Raw genomic sequence first — 19,579 nt, 5'->3', positions numbered from 1 at the left:
GGATTTGCGTTATCATGGCTTTAAGCTCCTTTTGCACGATCTCTCTGACCACGCTCATGATGGTATTCTGGAGATCGGCCTTGATGCTGGCGATCATTCCCTCCATACAGGACTTGAATTCCGCCTTGTCACCAATGTTTGATCTCTATCTCAGCTTGCCTAAGATATGTTTGTCGCCGTGTATATTGCTTGGTGTTGTAGTGGCTCGGAATGCCGTTGGGTTGTTCTTTCCATCTGCCCTCGAGACGGTACTCGTGACCTGGACCCCATGAGAGCTGCTTTCATGGCTTGAACCATGTGCGGAATACCTTCGTCCTCTCTCTCTTCTATTGTACTTGTTGCGGATGCTATCGCTGTCTTTGGAAGCGCTGGGAAGAGCCCCTCAGTCTTTGGTGGCGGGGTTGGCGTGGGAATCTCTTCTCCCTTGGGTAGTTGCGCAGCACGGTCCCGTTGCGTGCTTTCATCCCTCGGCCCAGTGTCCGAAGACCGTCTTGATCGAGGTGCCTGACGTCTGTCGCGTGTGGGTTTCGCCCTCGTCTTTCCCTTCTGTCGAAGCTGCTCGTTGGCCTCCCTCCATTTGCGACAGGAGGAATCCGTGGCCAGGTGGGCCCCCTTGAAGTTCTTACACTGCGGGGAGGTGTCCATGCAGCCATCTTCTCCGTGCACGTGTTCCCTTCCGCAGTCCGGGCATCTCTGCTCTTCTTCATTAGGGCAGATGTCCGCTATGTGTCCGATAGCGTGACAATGCGTGCACACCACCGCGCGGGGTCTGTATGCACATACTTGCCTCATGCAATCGTAGTATGTGACATATCTTGGGGTTCTCCTACCCTCGAATGTGATTAGGGCTGTCTTGCTGTTCTTGCCCATCGGTCTTCCTTCCAGGATCCAGGATCCAGTGTGTAGTGCTGACCAGGTTCGGTAGCAGGTTTTCTGGGTCGTCGGTCGGGTCGATTCCGTAAATTACCCGTCTGACCTGGTTTCCATGCTGGGCGAGGTATGTAGAAACTGGAATTTCCTTGTCTGGTGTTCGTATCGTCTTCAGCATTAAGAAGTGTTCCGCAAGGTGGGGCAACCAGGTGTCCACCGCAATAGTATTAAGGCCTGTTCACACATGCAGCGGAGCGCTACAAGCATAGCGCTGACCTCGCGCTAAGCGCGTGCTGATGGGAGCAATCACCAGCTTTGTGTCGCACCGTCAAAACTGTTGCTCATGGCAGACGACAAGTAGCTGACGGCACGTGAGGAGCGCTACATCAGCGCTTCGCTGCATGTGAGAACCGGCCTTTAGTGACCTCCTGGATCCTAATTCGATAGCACCTTTCATATTTGGAATGGTTTTCAATAGATTTTGCTAGGTCAGTCTTCAGATAGTTTGGCGACAACTCTGTCACACGCACTCGCTCACGCGGTCGTAAGATGACTGTGTCGTGTTTGTCACCATCACCTCCCGGCTGTTTCTTCATGGGTGTCGGCGCTATCGCTTTCTTCCGGGCTCCCCTAGAGGCGACGGTTGACCATGCAGCTTGGTCCATCTCGTCATCACCTGATGGGTCACGTGAGCTCCACGAAGCTTGGTGACAATTCATATCGGCAGCGCTCGGAGAATCCGAATTTTGGAGTGTCGGGTGTCCCGACGCATCAAGTTGAATGTGGTGATCGTCGGCTTTCACAGCCTCACCGAGCGTCGGGATCACCTTCACCAGGCATAAGTGCGGTTGCTCGGCGTCATTGGTTGTCGGGTCGCTAGGAGCTCTTGCGGTGTTATGATCGTCCTCCCGGGATTTCTGGTCCAGGGTGAGTGCAGTCTTCGTCAGCGAAAGGCCTTTTGTCAACGTTGTGGGGATCCCTCCGGCCGTCCCACCCTGGAGTCGCGTCTTCCCCGCATTTCCCCCGCTCCTTCGCCCGTTCCTCCCGCGCCCTGCCAGGGCCGAACATTCCTGAAGGGCTATGTTGAGCTTTTTGCACTCCCAGGAGACTAGGGAGAAGGAAGTGACGTCAACAACGCAGCAAATGCAGATTGGATGTTGAGTTTGTTTTCTTCTGTCAACATCCAATCTGCATTTGCTCTAGTCGTTGACGTCACTTCCCTCTTCCAAGCCTCCTGGGAGTGCAAAAAGCGCAACATAGCACCCCCTGCTCACCCGGTTCCCTGGACGGGGGAGCGTCACCGTATGGCGCGTAATACCCGCTCGGGGATCGTGCGGGGCCCGTGGCAGGGGCGTGGGTGTTCACGTCGACGGGTCGTGGGGGGGCACGTGATTGATGGGGGCGAGAATACGAAAAGGGAAGCGGGACAAGGGGGAGCGCTCCTTAACCCGCGGACGGTGTGTGCGTGACGACGACGACGAGGACGACGACGAGGAGGACCAGGGCAGGACGCTGACCACCGACGCGTGCGTTTTAGTAAAGTGTTCTGAAAACGCACACTGCGTGAGTGACTTCTTGGGGAGCGAGCGAGGCACGTCCCGATCGGGCGTCGACTAGGTAGCGACCCACGACGTGTAGAGTGGATTCACCGCTGTCGCTGCATTGGTCGCGTCAGCAGCTGCCATAAGGCTTCGCTTGGCTGTCGGTGCGGTTGCGTTAGACAAGGCCTTCTTTCCGGTTCTCTGCCTTGCTGCTCTGGTCCCAACCACCAGAAGATGCTTGGCTCCGGTGCCGGGAGGGTTCCCATGCCCCGTCGTCGTCTTTTGGAGACCATAAGCCCCCGAAATAGGCAAAATTCGGCAAAAACTCTGGAGTTCAAAGATTCAGTGCTCCTACATTAAGAAACTTCGTCGTCTTCTCGAAACAGTGAAATCTCAATTCGACGCGGTACGGTTGCATCCATGCGAACGCTACCACCCATCACGCACGAGAGTCGAATCGAGAGGGGAAACAAAAATGGCGTGAAAATGCTCAGAATCGTGCTCAAGACGAGGCGTAGAAACGACAATGACGCCACAACAATAACGAATAACGCGAGCGCCGAGCTGCTGTCCCCAAGACACATGTTACGCAATACTGTTAATGCATCAGGATTTTTTTTTATTTTACTTTTTTTTTATAGAAACTTATTTCACAGACTTATCTTGCATTTTATTGAGCCGATGATCGAAGCAAAATTTGTTTTCTTGTGCTTTTTTTTGTTTTTTTTTTCCTTGGTGTTTAGAATTCGTCCTCTTAAGTGCATGCCGTATTTTAAGCAATCGCGAGCTTTTCCCCAATATTCCCGACTCTTTGCCAGGATCTGAAACAGGCCGTTAGTGCGGTTCCGTTAACATTAGGTTCAGTTGCTTTGCATTTTGTTCACGTTCGGTTCCCGTTCAGTGGTGAGCGCTAAATATCGGTTCGGTCACCGGCTCCACTAAGCATGAACCGGTTCAAACCAGTTCAAGCCGGTTCGTACCCGTTATTGAACCATTGCTTCCTCTGCATTGCCAAACCTAGAAAGAGAAATCATGATTGTTTTTTGTTGATAAGAACATAACTGTATGTAGAACTTCGCATCATCTGCACTAAAAATGAAAATGGCTGCACGTTTGGTCATTTTGCCAAACACTTTTTAAGTAGTATTCAGTTTCTGTAACGTGCAAAGTTGTCCGAATAAAAGGCAGCTTCTGGCAGGGAGCGCGACGACCGTTCTTGGGAAGATAATAATAATAATAATAATAATAATAAATTTATTTCCATCGATTGTGATGGTGGGACCCGTGGAAAAAAGCTGCGATATGCAGCTTGACTGGTCCTCGGGTCCCTACAATGGTCAGCAGCAGCGGAATGGAAATAAAAATAAAAAATGAACAAAAAAAGAAAAAAAAATACACACAAAAAGTAACAATTGAAAGATACATAACTACGCACTTGCCTGTTTTTTTGAAGCAAATAGACAAACATAAAAAGCAACAATTAAAATTTACAAAACTATGCACTCTTGCCTAATAATGGAGCAAAATAAAACAGAAAATAAAAAAAAAAACAAAAAAAAAACGGGTGCCCTGAAACGAGGCTTTTCAGGGGAACAAGAAATAGAAGTGTTTCGAGCTGAAACAATTCTGGTCGAGAGCTGCGCGTCCAGCCAACGTCAAGTGTTTTCCTTTATTGTGGTCTTTTTGGCGCAATCGTGAACTCACTTTGAGACGCCACACTTTACATGACCCTCGTTGACAAAAAAAAAAGTATTGTGAAACGAAGTACAATTTTATTGAAATACTTAGAATGTGACCACAAGTCTTTCAACTTTAAGATTGTTACTACGGTGATTGCGCAATTTGAACGCACGCAAATACAGTGTGGCGATCATTGGTGACAATGCAGCGTCTTTCGTGGTTGTTGCTGTTTTGTTGTTGTTGACGGTGTGTCGGCTTTGTTCTGACTTCGTCGCTATACAGAGATATAGTATACGTCCCGATAAGTAGGTTATGGTGTCCATGCAAATTGTTCTTGTAACGCCTCGTGCAACGAGGCAGTCGGTAGTAGTCGTTTCCGCAACTGATTGTCGAGACCCTAATCTTGAAGCAGGTGACCGGGTTTTGGTGGCATTGTGAAGACTAGAGGCTAGATGGCGTGGGCGAAGAAAGAAGCTGGGTTTCGTTTAGAAAAAACAAATCACGTAAAACCATGCTATTTTGGTGGCACTACGCGCGACTCCCTTCAGCAACACCTGGATACCAAGCCTTTTCGTTGAATTTTTTAGGTCACCAATAGGAGGGAAGTGCTCTTTCCTACGCTTTGCACTCCTTGTTCCGCGCGCTCCTTCTCCATTACCTGTTCTTACTCCTCTCTTTCTTGCCCTTCCCTCCCGCTCCACTTCCCGCGCTTTATCAAACCTCCTGCTTCTGCTCCTCTCGTTCTTCCGTGTTCGGTCCCTAGTTCAGTAAACAGCGCCCTCGGCTTCCACGCCGGTGACCGGGGTTCGATCCCTGGCACAAGTTTTTGTGCTTCCCCGACTCCTGAAAATTGCTGACACTACCAATATACAAAACAAGGTTGTGATCAGATGTTGCCCCCAAAGGACGGGTACGCACGCCCTCTCTCAGTCAGAGCGCCGATGAAGGCTTTGCGCGCTCTCCTCCTCTGGTCACAAATGCCACTGAAAGTGCTCCCCAAATTGATGAGGAAATTGATCTATAGGGGGCTCTTTATCGAGCTTGTTCTCCTCAAAGCCTAGTGTTTACTAATAAAAAAAAAATGGAAGCTCGCCTAGCACAATCTGGCGCTAACGCATCGCTCTGAACAGTGCTTTAGTAGCACGAGCAGTGGCCTTCAAATTGTCATCTTTGATCTCTCGGACTAAGACGAATCGCGGAGATGTGGTTTGTTTTACCCACAGCTGAAACGCAGCGGTGGAGGCGTGACCGTTCAATCTCCTCCCCAATAATGAACGAGGTGAAGAGAAGGAAAACTACAAAGGGTAGTTGAGAGATGATTAAAACAAAATGGAGCTAAAACTCAGCAGGAGGCATGCTGCTGCAATACGGGAACGCGAAAACAAATAAGAAAATGAATGTCCCCAAGCGGCGTCCGGAGCTCCAAGATATCTTATTTTTCCACCACACGGCAACCCTTGGTAGCCTTGTTTAGAGTTTCCATAGATATTGCCGCGCGCACAGCTGGCCCGGCAGGCAGCGCGCGCGTGGTCTAACGGTTATCGCGCTTGCCTCCCACGCAGAAAGCCAGGGTTCGATTCCTGGCCGCGACTACACATTTTTGTTGACAGTGTAATTTGATGTTCTAGTGAATTCGAGAACCGTCTTGCTGATTCGAGGTTAGAATGCTCTACACACCGAATCAGCAAGACGGTTCTCGAATTCACTAGAACATCAATAATTTCACTAAGAACATCAACAATAATCAATCAACAAAAATGCGTAGTCGCGGCCAGGAATCGAACCCTTTCTGCGTGGGAGGCAAGCGCGATAACAGTTAGACCACGCGCGCGCTGCCTACTCGGCCAGCTGTGCGCGCGGCAATATGATTGGTTTCAGTACTTTTGAGGCACGCTTTATAGCAACCAAAAGTCAATTCAGGAGCAGAAAAAAAAACTTTTGGAGCATAAGCGCGCACCAGTTCATACCATTGCAAATATTATGTTAACAATCATGGGTTTTCCTGTCCAACTAAAAGGCAATGTCTTCTCTGCCCGCTCTCTTATGTTGGCATCAATTGTACAACACCAGTGCGTCTCTCAAACACAGAACTAGCTATGTAGTTTCATGCAAAATCACTCGACACATACGAATGCACCGTTTTCAAGCTCACTAAATGATTGCAAAGAAAGCTTGGTAATTTTCATGTTCAAGATTTCATTAAGCTCTGATTCTCAATGTTGCAGGTGATAGCGGGATGAAGCTCCTGACGATAACGGCTAAGTAAATGTTAGGATAAAAAATAGCGTTCTTATAGTTATACTCCTATTTCTTCAGTTTCGTGTAGAGGACTCATCTCCCACGAGTTGTGGGCGGCCAAATCCACACGTTCATACGAACGAGAAGAATAAAAAAGAAACTATTCGAGAGACGATAGGGGGTGTGAGGAAAGTAATTCGGGTCTTTAAAACTATCAGGGTGATTTTTTTTTTTTTCATTTTGCCATGATTGTGAACTTGTGGATGCGGTCGAGGTTGGTAGAATCAACCTTTCTTTTATGCAGGGAGAATATTCGTTTTATTGGAGTTCAAATTTCGCGTTATTTTCTTTATAAATCATCACCGAGCGAATTAGAATAAATCTTTTACAAAAGTGACAAAAATTACGCAGAGTCGGTGACAAGATAAGAACTCAGGGGCGATTTCTACTCAAAGGTATTGATATCGCTCACTCAGGAGATTGTTTTTACACGTTTCCTGGCGTCACTGGCGGCTTTACCAACACTGCGTAATATGGCACGAGTTGTTATCGTCGTCCGCTTCGCTGAGAAGCGCGGCCCAAGCCTAGGGACACGCCTTCTCCGAAGTAATTTTCTGTTCTTTATCTACCGCTCTTGTGCGCGTTTGTTTCTGTGAGAATGTGAAAATTCAAGAACCGTGTTTCCGTCCTAGTGTTCAGAGTCCCCGCTTGGACGATAGCCAAGCTATTTCGCTCGTTGAGACAAGAGCCACCTTGAAAAAAGAACCGCCATCGACTCCAATTGTCCTCCAAATGAAACCGACGCGTCAACGTTTACGTAGATGCACATCAAGACCTACGTGAAGGTGGCGCATCGCCGTGTAAAATCTCACAGATAAAGCTGCGTTTCCGGCGCCAGCCACACCACGTGAACACATTTTCCGGGGTTTCACACACGGAGGACCCTTCGTCACTTTGGACGTGCGTAAAGATTGCGCCCGCTGTCTACGATTATGTGCAACAAATGACGAGGCGCAAGCAACATCAATACCCAAGCGGCTTGCTCCAAGCCGGGCCGCCAGGCCACTCTGCGACAGAGGCGACGTGCGTGCGCACGTCCCGGTGAGCGAGATCGTTTCCGACCGTTCTGAGAACGTCACCACACTTCGCCCCGCCAAACCTCGCTAGCCACGACCGAACCCCGGGACCGAGAGGCTCCGGCGCAGTTAGGAACGACATCGAGGAATAGAGCTGCTCGCACTGCGCTACCATTTAGCTCGGAGCTCTCGGCGTCGTTCGTGCATACGCCGAAGCAGGGACTTTGTCGGACGCGTAAGTCGTAATTCACGAGGCTTTGATGGGCGCCGCCCTAACCGAGCAGCTGAGCTCTATACTGCTGTTTATGATGGCAATAAGAACTCAGGTTCCTTTTCGCAAGAAATCTTCGGGCCACCACGCGGGGCCGCTTTCCGCCGTCGCCGACCAGATTGGCCGCAGCCATGTTTTCAACTGTTCACTCGCTGCCGCAGCGAGCGCCTTCTCATAATCCTCCACGTTCAAAAATGCGATGCAACCACCGTTTACATGTGCTGAAGGAATGCGTGTTCGCCGTCTCGATCCACCTCCGGCTACTTGAATGCGATGCGCTTTCCTGGCGCATTATGCCGTTTACACGACAGCATTGAATGCGACAAGAGAAGTCGGTGCAACTAAGTATAATTTAAACGCCGCAAAAGAAAAAAAGAAGCTTCTTTGGCGCCAATGGCATTTCTTTATGTTCGACATCGGAAAAGGTTACGTCGCAACTTGTGGCTGTAAGAAACGTTTTTCCCGGTGTTCTTTTTTTCGTTTTTTCTGGAAAAGGGGGGGGGGGGGGCGGCTTGTGAGATTTCAATGGTCGCGCACCACTCTAAGAGCTCATTGTTCCCGCTTAGTCAATCGAGTCGAGTTATTGCACACTATGTGTTGTGACGTCACTTGATCTGCCGAAGTTGCTCAGAGCTCCGGTTCATTCGTGCGTCTCACAGTTATAAGCGGGAAAGTAGGCAACACAGCGCCATGATTTTTTGTGTATTTCCGCAGGAATGTGCATCTACGAGGCGACTGTTTGCTCGGCGGTCAGTAAATATCTACGGGACGACATTCATCAGTGCCTGTAATAGACCGCTTTTAAAAGTCACTTGCCGATTATTTGGACGGTCAGCGCCACGGCACAAAGGCGGAAAATACTGACATTGTGCAATGTGCAAGTCATTCTATCAGAGAGTGAACGTCGGAGCTTGGCCAACGCTAGGAGCCGACGAGCCAATCAGACAGCATCAAAAGTGCAAGGTCACTGTGCTAATCATCCTTTTGTGGGGGTGTGCTTTTGCATCCTAACTAACCAAGCATATAACGTCTGCAGTGGCGTTGTGGTTTTATAGTATTAGTACACATTAGTATTTTTTTATATTCTTGTTATAATTTCTGTCTTTGCTTGCCGGTGTATCGAACTGACGTGCTGGGACTGAGATGATTGCAGCGGTCTTTGCCTGTTCATTGAGTGGACCTTAGTTCCCAATTTCTAGGTCCACGTAAAGAAAGATGGCATCGAGTATTACCCCGAACGTTTTGTACAGCCGTATGCTCAGGTAAGCTCACATTCGTTAGAAAAAAAGGTTGGGTGCTACACAGGGTGTAAAGTTGGGCGAAGCCGCAGAGTGTTTCGTTTTGTTTATTTTACTAGCGGCCGCGCGGCCGCCGCTGGCGCGCCTTGGGGCGAGGCATGCTGGACACCCCCCGGGGTGGTCACCCGGCGCCGGGAGTGTTTTCTTTTTGTTCGTACGCGGAGGCGGCTGCCACTCGGCGCATCCTCCGTGGCCGATCAGGTTTCCACCGAGGGGTTTGCTGTGTTGCCGCGAAGACGGCGACCACCATCGATGTTACGGGGCTGCGTCTTAGGCTCCTCAGGGACTTGCGCGCCTCGATGTGAGGGAGGTTGGGCAGCCCCAGGGGGTGGCCGCTGTGCGCGAGAGCTGTTATCTTTTTCTTTATATACGAAGGCGCCTCCTGCTCGGCGCACCCCCCTGGCTGATCGGGTTTTGACTGAGGGGCTCGCTTTCGCGCCACGAAGACGACAGCGACCAGTGTCGAAGTTACGGGGCTGTCACCTTGGATCCGTTGGGAACTAAACGAATGTGCCTGTATGCGCCCTGTCGGCAATTGGACGGGGGCAGCAAGTGACTCCAAAAGGATTCAAACCTATCGGCCGATCCCTTTCCGAGGGCGAGAAGGACCGAGGTTTTAAAAGCACGTGACGGGGCGGGAAGGGGCGATTTTCGCTAGCTTTGAAACGACCGTAAGGAAGTTCGACGGAGATGCAAACTTCCCCTACTTGTTCATAAAATTGTACAAAGTTTGTAATGTAAATAAATGTATTGAACTCGGAACCGTCAAAAGCCACCAGCGTGTTCGAAAGTACCAAGCCGCCAGCCAAGAAGAACCACGACGAAAGTTTACTGGCGCAGCCGACAGGGCTGGCGGAAAGGTACGTACGATTCTCGGCAAGCTGACAACAACGAAGGGATCGTGCGCCTCAACCTTCAAGGAAGGGGCGAAACACGTCTCCAGACCGGGACCCGGTTAAAACAAGCTCCTGAAGACGGTGGCAGGCCTCGGCGCACGTGAACCGACAAGGGCTGTAAGCAAGTGAGCGGCTGTCGACGTTGGAGCGTAACAAGGACTGGGACTTCTCGACGGAAACAGACAAGTAGAGACCACGTGAATGGGATTTCTTGCGTGTTTCCAAGTGTGGACGTGGCTCCGGTACAGTTTTGAGTAGTTTATGGGGGTTGTAACGAGAGGCATGGCTGAGAAGTTGGGGGTAAGTCGGGGACGGGGGACAATGATCGGTCCGAGGTTGAGCTACCGAATTCGAGAAACTTGGGCGAGTCCGATGCCGTTGTGATGCGGCGACTCGAATTAGAGCACCCGCGTCAGTTGCTCAGACTCGAGTCAGAGGAGCGCATCGCTATGCGACGGATCGAGGCGGAGGGAAAGACGACTCGACAGGAGTTAAGGTCTGGGCCGGACGGGAGCGAGGGTTGTCATAGGGACCCGTTCTCACAGTTTGCCAAGGTGCTGAAAGGCCGTAAGCTGCCTTGCGGCGCGGACGTGCCAGTTTGGTTCGAGGAAGTCGACAATATATTCTCGACGTTCAGGGTCCCCAAAACAATCGGGTGCATTTGATTATGCTTGGACTATGGGAGAGGGTGTACCTTTTCGCTAGCCTGAGCGCGGAGGAATTCGCCGACTACGAAAAGGTGAAAGCAGCCGTCCTATAGAGGAGCTCAGACTGACGTCATTGGAATACCTCAGGCGCTCCGAAACCGTATCTAAAATGAAACACGAATCCACGTCATGAGTGAGGGGTTATTTTGCTTATAACCTTGACGCGAGATGGGCTTACGCTAAGCAAGACCTAGTCGAGCTGATGGCCGCGGATCGAAAAAAAAAAACGGTGTGAGCAGGGACAGCTTAAAATATGCGATTCTGTGCGAGGTCGAGGGATCGATGAAGGCACACGAGATCGCCAAACTTCTTCAGACGTTCGAGGGGGCTGAAAGGAGAGGTCGCCTCGCGAAGGGGGTAGAGGCTAGCGGGGATACCGGCGCGGCGCTCGTTACAAAGGCTGGAAGGGGCGGCCGCCTATTCCGATGCTACGAGTGCCAAAAAGAAGGTCACTTGACAAGGGACTGTCCAAGCCGGAAACCAAAGCCGGGAGCCCACCCTGTGGCTGGCTCGAAGGTATCGCGGATCCAGTCGATAGTAGTGGGGGAGGACGAGCCGGCATCAGATGACTCGGGTTACTGGTGGCGACGCTTGCGACTGGGCCACCGCAGGCCGCCTGTACTTCCAGCTTGCAGCGTGTCGAAATAGTTTGCGCTGGCGTTCCGACGAACGCGATCCTCGATACGGGATGAGAGATAATTATTATCTGGGAAGGAGTTTGCCGACCAGTGCAAGAGATCCGTCGGGATCGATACGCTAGATTTCAGCCTTTGGACAGGCAATAACCACCAAGCTCGCTCGTTTGCCGCTGCAGCTCCGCCACAACGGCACGGTCGTGGACGGCGCGCAGATAAGCATCGTGTACGCGTTGACCAACGAGCTTGTCCCTGGAGTGGACTGTCGCTTGACGGGAGAGGACTGGGCAATACTTTTGGGAGGCCTCGGTTTCTCTCCTCAGTCTCAGTGGGAAACTTCGGTGGAGTCAAGTGCCGGCGAAGACAGCGGCGGGGAAGACGAGGACAAAGTTCTCATGGGGCCGTAACGGACGGGAGGGGAGAAGAAGCTAACAATCCTGATATAGACCGAGGGGGGCGCAGCGAGGCTGTTAAATTCCGCGATTCACAAAAAAAAATGACACGGTGGTAAGAAAGACGTGGGGGACGCGAGCCAGGGCAAGGGAGGAATGTTCGTATCGGGCGAGCTTCTGTATCACAGGGGCACAATTTCTGGCTCGGAAGTAAGGCAATTGGTCCTTCCCAGCGAGAGGCGACAGGAGGTGATGCTCCTCGCGCACGAGTCGTTCTGGGGCGGGCATCTGGGCGCAAACAAAACGGAGCTCCGCATCATGTATCAGCTTCTATTGGCCTGGCTCAGAAAGGGACGTAGTAAAGCACTGAGGGTCGTGCCAAGGGTGTCAGATCCGATCGGATAGGAGGCGCGAGGATTGTGTGCCGATTACACTACTGACGCTTCCCGAGCATTCCTTCCAGGTTGTGCACGTGGACAGAATCGAGCCTCTCGGCGTACCCTCAGCGAGGGGTCAAAGGTATGCTCTTTGCAAGGTGGACCTTTGTACTCGGTGGCCCAAAACCGTCTGCCTTCGTTCACTAACTGCGAAGGCCACCTGCGAGGCTCTCCTAAAAGTATTCAGTCATATGGGAGGCCCTAGACCGTGTGCTGCGATCAGGGTGCGAACTTTACCGCAAAGCTAACGCAGCAGATGCTCGAAAGACTGTGTTGCTCCCCGTGGTTTTTAGCGCCAGAATACCCAGAGAGCAACGGAGCCGTGGAGAGATGGAACCACGTCTTTAAGAATATGTTGTTTCATGCCATCCAACGCGACCCTAAGAAATGGGATAAGCTTGTGCCTTTTGTTATCTTGGCGTATTGAAAGGGGCCGCACGATACTACCGGGGTGTCTCCCTTCCGTATTCTTTACGGTAGAGACCTAGTGGGCCACTGGCTATACCACAGCAAACGTGGACAGGTAAGGTGACTATTCCCGGTACTCTTCGCAAAAAACCCACGAAGTACATACAACAGCTGAAAGAGCAGCTGGAATTCGCGGCGGAGCTGGCCAGCTTGAGCAGCAGTATTCAGCAGGGCGATTACACGGACAGGTACAACCGTAACGCGCGGGAGAAGTCCTTCCAGGTGGGAGGCAAGGTTTTGCTGTTCGATTGCAAGCGAACAGGTAAGATTGCGCCGAGGTGGACCAGGCCCTTTACCGTTATCGGGGCAGAGAGACAGAACTCCTACCGGTTGGAGGAACCCGACAGAAAGACTTCAATTGTGCACGCAAACCGACTTCCGCCTTAGTATACACGAGCAGGGCACGTGGGCGTGGTGTTCCACGAAGACGAGGACTTTGGCGAGAACGACTATGCCCCTCGGAATGATTCGGACGGCGCGGAAGAGCTCGCGGTGTCAAAACTGGAACAGCTCGACGCAAAGTCAAGGAACCAAATCTTAAAGGTGTTCGCTCACCATTGCGAAGTATTCGGCGGGGCACCCGGGAGAGCCATGGTGGGCCAGCACAAGATTGAACTAGAGGAGGGTCATAAACCCAAGGCTCGGGAATTCGTACCGGATTCCCGAGCTCCTAAAAGAAGAGGTTAGCCGGCATATTCGCCAACTGCTCGAGCTGGACCTAATTTACCCTGTCGAAAACTCGTTTGCTCATCCCATCATGTGAGTCGCCAAGAAAGGCGGCGCGGTGCGCTTATCTGTTGATTATCGGCGGCTTAACCACGCCACACACCCGGACGCGTTCCCAATGACCAACCCGAGAGAGTTTATTTTTAAAGTAGAAAGCGCGAAGTTCATCTCCGTGGCCGATTCGCGGCGCGGGTATTGGCAGGTGCCCATGGCTCGCGAGAGCGAACATTTAACGGCCTTCGTGACGCACAAAGAACAATTCGCGTGGAAGGTGATGCCGTTCGGCCTGAAGAATGCCGCGGCCACCTTTCAACGGATAATAAACCGCCTGTTTTTCAGGCACTGGGCGTAGGCCTCCGCTTCATGGGTGATATAGCAATATTTTACAGTTCCTGGAAGGAACATCTTGAGGACGTGGATGTGCACTATTAAAAAGGTCCGTGCGTCTCCTTTCCCGCACAACGCTTGGAGAGTCAATCAGCGCAACTTAGGGAGGCGGCTCAGCGAATGACGATGCCGAAACATATGTTTAGACCAAAAAACGCAGTCTGACTTGTGACATTAAGCAATGCAAAACGTCACGCTTGCATTGCTTAATGTCACAACTCAGACTGCGTTTTTTGGTCCAAACAGTTGTTTCGGCATCGTCATTTGCTCAGCTGCCTCCGTAAGTTGTGCTGATTGGCTCTCCGAGTGTTGTGCGGGAAAGTAGACGCACGGGCTTTTTTTAAGTGTTGTGCTGCAGCCGCTTAAGCAAGGAGGCTTAAAGGCTAGCGTTGAAAAGTGCCATGTTGCTGAGGCGCCTGTATATATATGTATAAATAAAGCACTTGGGACACATAGTGGGGTAGCGTTCGCACGCACCCGATCCGGACAAGCTCACGGCGATAGACGGGCTAGCTGGGCCGCGGACCAAGAAAGAGTTGAGGAGCATCCTGGGACTTATGGGGTATTATCGGGAGTATGAGCGCGACTTCGCTGAGGTGCCGATACCTCTTACCGCGTTCACAAAGCGACGGGTGCCCAACCTGATATCGTGGCCCAGCGAGGCAGAGGAGGCATTCCAAAAATTAAAGTCGATGCTCTGTGGTGCCGTGGCCCTCTGCACACCCGAACCGAATCAAACCTACTGGTTTTTTACCGACGCGTCCGCAACAGCTGCCGGCGCTTGCCTAACGCAGATGAGAGGGGACGGCGTAGAGAAGCCCATCGCTTTTGCGAGCCACCGTTTCACGCCGACCCATATGCGCAGGTCGACCATCGAACGCGAGGCGTTTGCCATAATCTGGGCTCTGAATAAGTTTGATTATTGGTTATTTAGGGCCCGGATAAACGACGTGCCCGACCATGACCCCTTGACCTACCTCACCACGAGCACAACGGACGGGGCTAAACTGACGACGTGGGCTTTGACGCTGAAGCGTTACGACTGTGTGGTCACCCACCGTAAAGGGGTAAACAACGGGAACGCGGACACCCTGTCGCGACTTTGAAATAACAGCTGGAGTAATGTGTAGCGCGGAGCCACGTTACCCTTGGGAGCAGGTGAATGTTCCCGCTTGCCCAGGTGGGCACTGCAGATTGGCGCCGCAGGGTGCCGGCCGAACAGTGTACAGCGCGTAAGAAAATGACTTAACTCACCGGCGGTGCAGTGGCTGTTTCGCCGTGCGACAGTGGCGTGGTGTCTAATCGCGATCGTTTCGTTTTGTTTGCTTCCTGTCCCCATAGAAATGTTATTATGAGCGTACATATGAAGCATGTCCGTTCCTGGACCGGTAAAGCGTCACCAGTCGCCGAATCCTGTGTACTGTTGTCGGTCTATATGCCGTACAACAGTCTGCGTTGAAGGGGTAAGGTTGGGCGACGCCGCGGAGTGTTTCGTTTTGTTTATTTTACTAGCGGGCCGCGCGTCCGCCGCTGGCGCGCCTTGGGGCAAGGCATGGTGGACACCCCCCGGGGTTGTCACCATGAGCGGAAGTGTTTTCTTCTTGTTTTTATACGGGGACGGCTGCCACTCGGCGCATCCTCCGTGGCCGATCGGGTTTCCACCGAGGGGTTCGCTGTGTTAACGCGAAGACGGCGACCACCATCGATGTTACTTGGTTCTCCACTCAGGTTCGTTAGGGACTTGCGCGCCTCGGTGCGAGGCAGGTTGGGCAGCCCCCGGGGGTGGCCGCTGTGCGCGAGAAGTGTTATCTTTTTGTTTATATACGAAGGCCGCTGGGGCTGCTCGGCGCACCCCCCGTACCCGATCGGGTTTCGACTCAGGGGCTCCCTGTGGCGCCACGAAGATGGCGACGGCGACCACTGTCGAAGTTATGGGGCTGTCTTCTCGAGTTCGTTGGGAACTTGACGAATGTGCCTGTATGCGCCCTGTCGGTCATTGGACGGGGGGCAGCACGTGACTCCGAGGGGTTTCAAACCTATTGGCCGATCCCTTCCCGAGGGCGAGAACGACTGAGGTTTTAAGAACTCGTGAAGGGGAGGGAAGGGGCAATTTTTGCTTGCTTTGGAGCGACCGGAAGGAAGTTCGACGGAGATGCAAACTTCCCCTACTTGTACATAAAATTGTACAAAGTTTGTAATTTAAATAAATGTCTTGAATCCGGAACCGTTAAAAGCCTCCATCGTGTTCGAAACTACCAAGCCGCCAGCCAAGAGGACAACGACGAAATTTTGCTCAGGATCTCTATCCCAGTCCAGTCGTGTTCAATGAAAAATCCTTCTGCTGAAAGTCGCACCTTTGCGTCACTGTCTTGTCTCACGCTTCCAATACTGCACACGACATTACCATGCCGCCTCGCAAAGATGTCGTGTTGCTCGATCAACAGGGAGCTTCGCTCTCTCAACTCGTGCCTGAAACCGACGATGCCGAGATTTGGTTACGCCGCGGTGCAGACGACTCACTAGTTTTTGACAGCAAAGCCAGTTAAAACAGTGGCACTACACATGTGCAACGGAGCGTTTGCTTGACTCTGGAAATGCCACACATTGTAAAATGTCTAAAATATACGTAGTTTGTGCAGTTACAAAGCTACGGATGAATGTGAGTGATTACAAGTAATTTGATTACTCGGAACATATTAGGTTTTAATCTGCGTCGAGAGGACCTCGTAGCAGCAAATGAGATGGATGCTAAATGCCTCCGTAGCTGTAACGTAATAGGCAGTGGAAGAACTTGTAGACTAGGGGCGCTTTTACATCATTGTAACCGCACTGATATCTTAAGACCAGTTAAAGCTACAACCCTTTCATGCTGCGAAGGTGAGTCATTCAATCTCGGTGCAGTCGATCAATAACTATGCTCACATTTCGAATATCAAAATGACAACGTGAGGGTGTTAATTTTGAAATAAAATTATTGGAGTCTCTGTATTCAGAGCTATTTTCAAGTCCACATAGCGCGTTTTCTAGAACGCAGAGCATTGTGACAAATTACGAGAGTTCAGCTTAGCGTGTTTGCACACAGATCAATCAAAAATCGGATTTTAATTATATTTGCTATATCATCTGAAACCTAACAGCCTACAAAAGACGAGGACAAACACGCATGCAGTTAGGTTCCACGCGTCTTTATGCCAACTAATACCCGTGCCACAGGGGCAACTCGAATGTCATTTACGACGAATGACATTTGAGCGGACGGCCAATCAGCCCGCGACACTCCGGGCGTCGCGCATTCCACTCGCGCGACAGATTGCGAGCTGATTCGCCGATCACGCAAGCGTCATTCGTTGTAAATAGCATTCGAGTTGCCCGTGTTTCATGAGTATTGCCCAGCTTACCACCTTTCTACCATTTCATTATGTCATTGGCACTAAAAACTAGATGCGTCAATAAGCAGAGGTTGTCTGACTTACCGTTTGAAGTGATTTGTTTCACTCGATATTCTAGCTATGCGGCGGAGAGGATTCACCACGGTTCGAGCGCGAATCAAGAGCATCTTGATTGCAAGCGTTAATTACAACCAAGTACGCGTCAGAGGCAACAGTTGATCACAGTACGTACTCTAAGGCGAAAATGAGGCTTGAGCGCATCGCGTTGTCCTACAATATCATTTCCGGTGAGATTCGGGGGGGGGGGGGGGGGGGGGGGGAGGGGGATTTATTCTGTTTATGCGGCTGGAATTTATGATACGGTCGCGCTAGCAGAACAACACGTGTGCACACAGGTGCTAAGAACACGCTGTGTGCATTTGTTGTTTTCAGATGAATTTCAGTGGTTGGTACGGCTTATGGAAGTTGCATTGCTCTGCGAAAAAACTACTTATAATTCATGCACTCGGGGCTCAATCAATGTAATTTGTTGCGAGGCGTTCCTTTTTAGAGCGCAGTTCTGAAGCGCCCGTTCTTGGGTTGAGCGGCGTCGGCGTCGACATAACCGCGAGAGTTGCATCATGGGACGTCACAGTTTTCCCACTAGATTTAGCAGATTAAGTTTCCCTCTAAAGATAGCGGGGAAATGTTCGCGTTAAATATAGAGGGAATTTTTTTTACGCTAAGCATAGCGTAAACATTTTTCCGCTAATTTTAGCGGGTTAATTATCGTCACTAAATTTAGCGGGTTAAGATTCCCCGCTATATTTACTGCTAAAATTGACGTCACGTGACCTGAACTCCAATTCAGTTTCCCAGCTGGACTGAACTGCAAAATGGCGTCACTTCGTGTCACGTCACTCATGAACAAATTCAGCGGCAGTAGGAAAGGAAGAGGAGGAATTAAGCAACACCTCCTAGAAGACGAGGCCATAGCGCTCTGAGAGGTTACGTCACAATGGCGGAGGAAGGAAGTCCATGGCGCAACTACGTGAGAATACGCTATCGACGTGAAAAAAAATGTTTCTTGACAAGTGGCGCGGTGGTGTTCGTTCATGCGCGTTTATCAGACATTAATATACGTTTTAAAGGCGCAGTCTTGCACAATTTATTATATATATAATATAAACGTAATATACAACGCGCTACCAAGGTTGAGAGTACCAAATTTATATTTATGAGTATCCCCGTAACCGCGGGACTACGTGCAGTTCCGCAGCACCCCAAACTTTTCGAAAGGACCGGCTGCGATGCTGCCGATGCCACATGGCTCCAATTCTGGTAAATTTACGTTGTGTGTGAGCTGCTGACTGTCTGAAAACGAACGCTGAGACATCTCAGAAGGGAAGGAAACCGAGGAGAAATCCAGTCATTGTCGCAGGGAGCGCACACCAGCAAGAGATGGGTCGACAACCTTGAGCCTTTCGTCGCCGCTGCTCTCGTGTGTGGTACTTTTTAGACTTGTTTCCCGTCGTATTTCTGTCATCACCGTAGTCTCGGGTAGTTTTGTTTGTGTTCGCTTGATACTACGGCATTTACGTGGATTCGTGAAACAAGTCCTGCTACGGTTTGAGTGACATGTGTGACAACTAGCCAACGAAGACTCTGGTCGATTAATCGATAGACCTCTCTCAACAGAGAGAGGCTTCTTGGGGTTCGTGTTCAAATGTGTTCGTCACGGATATTGTAAGACGTATGGATACGATCTACAGGAGAGAAACAACTTATTTACGGGCTTTCCTGGTCATGTAGAGCGCAAGTAAAATGCTTCAATTGTTTTTTTTTTAATCACATGATAGATTGCAACTTTGTTCTTCGCCGTTATTCGTATGCAGTTGCGTCGACATTTGTAAATATGCGCGGTAATCTAGTTTTTACTGGAAGGTAAATAACAAGTTTGTGTGATTATTGAAAGTGCGTTGTTTGTGGTTCTGTGTTTATTTACACTAAGGTTATTGTATTGCCTTTACCGCGTTTATACTAGAATCTTAACTATTAAGGTAATAGTATCATTATATACAAAATAAGTTATGTTTTGTTCTAAGGCAGCTCGAGCCCATAGGGAGAGGTAAATTAGTAGACTAAGTAGTACGTTTAGTACCCCTGCCACACGGAAAAGTTAACATATTTTCAATCAGTCATATAGGATTTAATCAGCTCGCGGTCTTGAGTGATTATACGAGCGCCGCAAGTGGATTTGTTGACCCCATAATGTCATTCGATCGAAATTACATTAATTTTGCCATGTGGCCGCGGTATGATGCAAGAATTCAGTGACTTCACGCGATAAAGTCGCTTACATGATCGTGAGAAACACTTGTCTTGCCTTGTCCGCGTTTACTACGTCTACCTGATTTTTAACTGTGCTGTTTTGCTGTTTCCAAATCACTGCGTGTCTCGCCATTTTGTCGAAGTGTTTCTGTATAAAATATGCATTCCTACAACAATAATTGCATAACTCAATGTTTTCGACTTAAAAGAATCACATTTTTCTATAGACGTCTTACGCATACCTCGTGCCATTTCGTA

General features: G+C 50.3%; 1 protein-coding gene across 1 annotated transcript in view; it reads right to left on the bottom strand.

The window, feature by feature from the left end:
• The window catches only part of LOC8041234 (medium-chain acyl-CoA ligase ACSF2, mitochondrial-like), a 79,092-nt gene extending 61,914 nt beyond the window's left edge, over positions 1–17,178 (bottom strand). The window contains exon 1 of the mRNA XM_040220245.3: positions 17,096–17,178. Coding sequence (XP_040076179.2) covers positions 17,096–17,178 — 83 coding nt within the window. The remainder of the gene's footprint in view (positions 1–17,095) is intronic.
• Positions 17,179–19,579: the final 2,401 nt, after the last annotated feature.

The sequence above is a fragment of the Ixodes scapularis genome, unplaced genomic scaffold, assembly GCF_016920785.2.
Source record: "Ixodes scapularis isolate PalLabHiFi unplaced genomic scaffold, ASM1692078v2 ptg001212l_1___fragment_1__unscaffolded, whole genome shotgun sequence".
Classification (NCBI taxonomy): Eukaryota; Metazoa; Arthropoda; class Arachnida; order Ixodida; family Ixodidae; genus Ixodes; species Ixodes scapularis.
The sequence above is the reverse complement of the archived record's forward strand: the minus strand, read 5'-3'. Positions and strand labels throughout refer to the sequence as shown.